An 8,013-nucleotide genomic window follows, 5' to 3' on the forward strand; every position below is an offset into this window, starting at 1 on the left:
CATAAAATTAATTTATAAGGCGATATAAATTTTTTTTTAATTTGATATGAGATTTCCACCGTATATCATCCTTGAGCCTTCCAACATAAACCATTGTTGCTTTTTGCCACTTGATACGATCTTAAAAGATTCCAACATGGTACGAAAGAAAACTTTTTCATGACATTTTAATTGTGCTAACTAAAATGTTTTCATTTATGATTTAAAATATAAAATTAAATATTTTCTTAAAAAGAAAACGTACATTCTTATCTTGTTGTGAATCAAACAAACACAAACCTACTTCAGGATTCTTCTACTAAAAATATTTTATTAAATTTATATTTAGTTTTCATAGTTTATACAATTTTTATTTCTAAAAACACTAATTAATTATTTTTGTTCAGTTTAAGTCACTTTAATTCATTGTTAATATGTCATCTAGTTTCCAGAAAGTTATCATACGTTGTCATATTTATATAGCAATACTAAATATCTATTTACGTAATAATATTTTTATCAAAATATAACGATGAAATTTCACATCTGTTGTCAGATACACCTATAATTATTGTTAATAATTGAATATAAATTCATAACAAACCAAATTACTATATTCTAATTTTTTTAGAAATCACACATATATACAATTAAATAGTTGTAGAGACTAAAATTAATTAAAGTGAATCGGATTTAAACGATTTTTTCCATTCTCTTTTCTCAACTACACATGATATCAAGAGAAAAAATAAAATTACTATCTTTTCCTCAGCAAGAAAATTTCAGGACGACAAGAATTGTGCTAAATGTGTATTCTGTTGGCTCAAGTTAACGTGAACTTAAGCCATTCACAAAAATCAATCAATTATAGATAACAAAAAACTAACTATTTAATTGAAATTAAATAAAACAAACGTTTCTATAAACTATATTGCATATTAATTAAATAAATAAAATATTGAGATATTTGTATAATACTCTCATCTAATTATTTTTCCTTTTTTTTTATAACAATTTTTTTTTAGCTTTTAATATATTAGGAGTTGATTTGGATAAAACCTTAAACAACGTTAAAGTTACTACATTAATTGCGGATAATGATCTAGAGAACATTGGAAACTGAAACTGAATCCATGAACTCCTGGTCGGATTCCAGCGCAGCCATTACACCTGGCGAAAGACATACTTCTAAATCAACACTTCCTCCTCCTTCATGGCCTGGATATGAAGTAACTTTTCCATCAAATTTGTTAGCATACCCACTTCTAACTGCTATTGCTTTTCCCATTCCAAATTCATTTCCATACATGTTGAATCTGGGTGAGCTTCCCATCATCACACAGTAGGGGTCAAAATAACGACCAAGTTGATATATCAGAGGAGATTTTAACCACTCTCTCACCCATCCCAACACCACTCTGTCGTTATGGTTTATAACAGCCATGTGCAACTTCCATGCTGCCCAACCCAGACCGTTCTCAAGCAATTCCCCTGAAGTGGCTGTTCCTGCATTCAGTGTATGAATCGAGTTCCCAAAGTACTCCTGAGCCAGTGGTGGATCCATTCTTGTACGGTTGTTCGTCGATAACTTGCAACTTGTTTTCTGATCACGCGCCAAGCGCCGCGCCCGCGTTATGCATCTCCAAACAAGTGCTGACAGTGATTGGAACGAAGATATTTTTGTAGTATTGCATTCCGAGTTGGCTTTTGCTTTCAGTTTTGCGATAGACTCGGCTGAGAAGTGGAATATTCTCTCTCTCATCATGGGTGCTTCGTACCTGCTGATAAACTCGTCGTGGTGGTTGAATGGAAGATTGATTGGTGGAACGCAACCATTCGGAAACCAGCGGTTGTGAATGGGAGGGTGCGATATGGGAACATCATGTTCATGGCCTTGAGCTTGAGCTCGAAAGATCTCAGACCACGTGTTGAAGAAATTCCAGTAAGCAGTGCCATCACCGAGAGAGTGGTTCATGGAACAACCTATGAAAACACCATCCACTAGCTCGGTGACTTGGATGGACAACAGCGGCATGGTGTGACCATCGTGGTTGAGTGCTCTATCGTGATCGAACAATGATTGAACAATGGGTGGGACATCAACGGGAGATAGGATATCAGATATGGTCATATCTAAAGTTGCATGGATGAATCTAACTCCAGAATTGGTTGTGCAATCGATGGAAACAGCATAGAAGGGAGGGTCTTTGGTTTTGTGGGTGACAAGGCGACCACACAATGGATAAAAATGGGAGAGGGTGAGAGAAAGAGAGTGTTTGAGCTTCTCCAACAGATTTCCTATGAAATCATGTTCATCAACAAGGGTTTCAGGTTTCTTGTAGAGAAGACCCTTTTGGATATAGTGTGCAGACAACATGGCAAGATCCCAAGGTGTTAGGTGACAGATTTGATTTGATTCTTGGGTGGAATGGCTTGCTTTCACAAAGCATTTTGAAACCCTCTGCACTACAGGACCATCCATTGTCTTCATGGAACTCTTGCACATCATTGTTTTGTGTTTTGTGTTTCCAAGTTTAGGAAAAGAGTCTATATTTATTCTAGCCAGATATACTATTCCTATGATACTATAAATACTAACTTATTGGATAAATTTTGAAATATTGACAAATCATTCTTAACACTGCTATAAAGGATGAAATTACAAGATAGAATTATATATATTATCATGAAAATATATTAAGTATTTGAAATATTGTAAATAATAAAATTTGGTAGATGTTATAAGAAGAGAACTATTCTTTTTAATAATTTTTCATTTTTTTATAATTAAGAAATGAGACAAAAAAAAGCATATAAATAAAATAAACATTGATTTTTTTTATTTAAGAGAGAAAATATTTTAATCTGCATGTGATATACAAGTTGTTATTTTATTATTTTTATAATATATTATACAAAAATACAACTTTAGCATGATATTTTGAGTCAAATAAGATCATTTGTACTGATTATGTTAGATTTTAACTTTCTTTTATGGGTTATACTTTTCACATGCATATCACATACTGATATATTATTATTTTTTGAAAGCAAGTTTAGATAATAACACTACCACTTGGTCATGCCATACGCTAAGAAATGGTGGAAAGTATAATATGAAGGAATATTCTGGAAGGAAAATTGTCGATAAAAATGTGATAGAAGTAAAAGAAAAATATTTGAATTTAAATGGCAAGGAATATTGTCCCTCCCTGATTATACATACATACCCAAACAACTGTCAATAACTAAGGGTAACTATATGACCGACAAACAAATCATATCACATTATATTACCGACACGTAAAATAATATTATATTAACCACATTAAAAACGATAGTAGTTGTACTATACCAGAAATAATAACTAAGGGTAACTTCAACAAGAGTCCTTTCTCTATTTCTTTTTCCCTCAAGAACAGAGTTACCATATGTATCTCTCAGATTAAAGTAAAATTATATTTAAATTAAATATGAGAAGAAAAAGATTAATTTTTCAATAAGTAGCATATCTTAAGTGATGAATTTCAACTTGAGCGATTAATTATCTTTCTATCAAAGATATGTTGCTTAAAAGAGAATAATTTCTTAAAATAATATTTGTTTATTTTCAAACCTGTGATTTGTGTTTAAAGACGGAGTATAAAATAAGGTTATAGTTTTATATAATTGAAAATGTCAGATTGTATTCTCATTTTTTTTTTCAGTTTGAATTTTAATTATTTTATATCCTTTATAATTAATCTATTTAAAGTTAATTTTTTTCTCTTTAAGAAATTAATATAAACCCGAAAATATTTCAAAGACTAAAAAAACAGTTTTAATTATATCATGATATAATTAAAACATTTTTTTTCTTCGTTTTTTCTTTTTGTCACTTTCCCCTGGAAGGTGGAAAAAATATCATCTCCTTAGACTATCAATGATTTTCACATGTTTAATATCATCTCCTGTACCAAAATAAATGCATCTACACAAAAAAAAAAATTAATAAAAATAAATATACCAAAATTCAAAAAGAAACACTCAATTAATACTCCGAGTAGCTGAGATGCCAACATCGTGGTACTGTCCTTAACTTCTTACTAGTACCATGTACAAGTCTCTATAAACTTTTTTATGAACTTTTATAATTTTAAAAAATTATAAATTAAATTATAGTAATTTAATATTATATAGAAAATAGTAGAAGTAGGAAATGTTTTTTTTAATATAGAAAAACATAAGAATATCATAAAAGATTAATGAGGAATAATTCTATGAAAAAATATACTTTGTTGTTAGAGTCTGGAGAAGTTTTTATGATTGGGTGTTTTGGCTAGGATGACAATGCGGCCGGTTCGGCCCGCATAAGGCCTGCACATCACGAGTTGACTCATTCCGTCCCGCACAATTTATGTAGGCAGAAATCACTGATCCACCCCACATATCACTTGGCCCACGAACTAGCCTGCTTTTTTTTTATGATAAAACTTTCAATGTTTAAAAATTGAAAATTTTTAAGAAGTTCACAAAATTAAATAAAGACTTTGGGGAGTTTGATGATAAATTGATAATTCAACATTTTTATCATATTCATACTATGACATACATAATATATTCTTTAAATTTTAGCACATTAAAAAATACATAATATTTGTCTTCTCCAGTTATACAAGAATTTGGAACGTTAATGCAAGAGTCTATAAAAAAAGTAACTAATATACACAAGTGCAAGTTTTTTTTTATGCGAACTTGCAAGTTGATCCGTGCGGGCCGTAGGCTACGAGTTTATACAGGCCGGGTTGTCACAGGCTTGTGGGTTTAATTTCTAGGCCCGCCTCGCGTATTTTGTGTGGACCTGTAGGCCGGCCCGTCGGACCAAATCTTAATTGTCACCCCTAGTTTCGATATGAAATATGATAGAATCAAATAGGTATAAAAAATTTAGTCCATTATAATTGAGGAGAATATTGGTCCTAATTTATTACTTAGTGAAAGCATGCTTATTGGGAGTGAGTGATGCTTTGAGAGGTGCAAAATCTTTCAATTCAAGAAAATAAAATCATATGTCTAAGTCCTATCCTGTGGACCACGAGAAATGTGGTTATCTTCTAGGTTATTATTTGTGTGTTAAATTTGTAGAGACATTTGGTTGTTAATGAAAGTATTTGACGGTGGAATTGATGAAATTTGAATTCATTATAATATAATAAATTGAAATTGTATAATTACACTAGGTTACTTGTTTATAGTTTAGTTTGTAGTTTATCCGTATGTTATAATAGGATATTATATATAGATATATAAAGATATATAATAGTGCAGGAATAATGGTCAAAATGTGAATTAATTGTTGATCATTTGAATTTATATATATATATATATATATATATATATATATATATATATATATATATATATATATATATATGTATATATAATATTAATGCATTAATCTCGATCTAAATATTATATTATGAGGAAATATTTCTTAAATCCTATTTTAAAAAATTGCGACGACTCAAATATAATGCATGTATACATTGAATATTTTTTACTAATATCTTAATTGTGATATTCTAATCAGTAGTATTGTTATATTAAGACAGGGTTTATATATATATATATATATATATATATATATATATATATATATATATATATATATATATATATATATATATATATATATATATATATATTACAATTTGTATGACAACATTATTTTTTATTTTAAATTTTAATTAGAAAAAATAAATTTATCTTCTATAAATGTAGGTTAAAATACTATTAAAAATTTTAAAATTCAGGTTTAGAAAAGCTTTTGATATTTTTAGATGTTCTTTGTTTTTTCAATTACATATATCTTCCTTTTACAAACGGTATTTTTTGAAACATGTTGCATACCAAATTTTGTCAAATTATATATGATTAATGTATTCTAGTTGAAATAATTCCTGTTTGTTTTAATAAGTTAAAATACTAATTTATCTGATGAATTTTAATTAAATAAAAATAATTTTTTATTTTTTACAATATGCACGATAAAATTTCGCAAATTATGTTTAAAATCTATCAATCTTTTTTTAATGTTGCTTTTCTTTTCCGGTGGGTAAATATATATTTTCAAAAATAATTTCGTTCAATATACGATAAAACACTAAATGTGAAAATCCTTCTTAAGAAAGTTAAAATTTCAATTTCAATTTGTTATTTTACAGAGGAGTAACCCTTTTGCCAAAACAAGAAAGACAGAAACAATCAATAATATACATGTTATTCACGTGAGTGCACAACCATCTACTTTACTGTTTTAAGGAGATTTACAAATAACTTCTTAAGAGATTGAGATGCTTTCTGAGATTTAAAAATGAATAATAATATTTTAATCTATTTTTTTTACTCATTATTTCAATTATTATTAAATTATCACATCATATCATTATAAAAAATCAAAATAAATAATTTAATGATAATTAAAACAATAAATTAAAAGTTGATAAAAAAAATAGATTAAAATATTGTTATTTCTTTAAAAATTTTAACACATATTTTAAAAGGATTTTAAAATTTGGGGTCATAACACTACAATACAATCCTATTAAGATCCATCCAGATAATATCGTGGGAAAATATTATTATGATATATATTATTTTAAGTTAAATAATTCGAGCTTTTTATAATTATCTTTTTATCTCACACATTGTAGGTGTTAAATTTAAAATTTATAAAGAAAAAACCAATATCATTATAATTTCAACCATATATTGATATTCGCTCATCTAATTGCATGTTTAACTTTAAAAAAATAATAACTTTGTAATATACCTTATATAAAGTCAAGAAATACTTGTTTTTTTTTTCCTTTGACAATTAGTTGGTCACTACGATAATGATGCGAAATTAATATAAATGATAATAGTCTCCATCGCTTTAATTTTTTGTTTAATTACTATTTTGATTATTATTTTTATTTAGAAGTATTAAATAAGTTCTTCAGATTTTTAAAGTTTTAATTTAATTCCGACTTTTGAGAAATTGATATAATGTGATCATTTTCTTTAAATGTCTTGAAATAGATCATGAATTTTTTATCAAAATTGAAATTGTTAATAATGATGACTTGCTTGATTGATGTAATTAACATGATCACAGTGTCAATCTTTATAAGAAATTATTAATTCACTTTAAGAAATTTAACAAAAAAAATCAAATTGCATCATTTTTTTTATAAATCGTGACCAAATTGAAACTTAACCATACTAGGGGACCAATTTAATATTTTTAGACAAAAACAGAAAAAAAAAGTAACTAAATATTTACAAATATAATTAATAAAACTATGTTCAATATGAATGTTAATGTATATGTATATATAATATTATGCACCAAAAGTAATGTAACAAAATATTTAATAACCCAAATAAGCCTAAACCAGCGGCTACAGCAATTATGTAAAATTTTATTAAATGTTTATTAGAAAAATATAACTCAAACTCGTTGTACCTTCTAATCCAAATAAATTTAAGTTAGGTATTTTTATCAACGACATTATTATTTTATCTTTTTAAAAGAATTATTAAACAAAATATAAAAAAAAAACACTAAATTCATGATAAAAAATTATATGTAATATCTATAATTAAAAAATATATAAATAAATACATAAAAAGAGTATTTATAAAGAAGTAGTCACACTTTTTTCTGGATCAAATAAAAGCCAGTTTTAACTACTTTTACTTTATTTAGTATCATTAATTATGCATTTTTAAACAAAAAATAATATATTTTTAAAAGTTATTAAAAACACAGTAAAATTTAATGTACTTAATTATTTTCTTTAATGGTTATATACTTATATATGTAATAAACATCTGTTAAAGTTTTGAATATGTTTCTAATAATTCTTACAAATTATATCACACACAAAAATTATTTTAATTCGTGTACATTTGTTTTAGTAAATCTAGTATTTGTCTTTGTTTAAAACATTTTGTTTTAAGTAGGTAGGTAATGGTGATAGCAAAAACACAAAATAAACGTGGCAGAGG

The 8,013-nt window shown here is 26.9% G+C and overlaps 1 protein-coding gene across 1 annotated transcript; it reads right to left on the reverse strand.

The window, feature by feature from the left end:
- Window positions 1-1,039: 1,039 nt before the first annotated feature.
- LOC114162935 (uncharacterized acetyltransferase At3g50280-like) lies at window positions 1,040-2,549 on the reverse strand. Its single transcript, XM_028046952.1, has one exon. The coding sequence runs from the start codon at window positions 2,486-2,488 to the stop codon at window positions 1,082-1,084; it is 1,407 nt and encodes a 468-aa protein (XP_027902753.1). The 5' UTR covers window positions 2,489-2,549; the 3' UTR covers window positions 1,040-1,081.
- Window positions 2,550-8,013: the final 5,464 nt, after the last annotated feature.

The sequence above is a fragment of the Vigna unguiculata genome, chromosome 9 (genome assembly GCF_004118075.2).
Source record: "Vigna unguiculata cultivar IT97K-499-35 chromosome 9, ASM411807v1, whole genome shotgun sequence".
Taxonomy (NCBI): domain Eukaryota; kingdom Viridiplantae; phylum Streptophyta; class Magnoliopsida; order Fabales; family Fabaceae; genus Vigna; species Vigna unguiculata.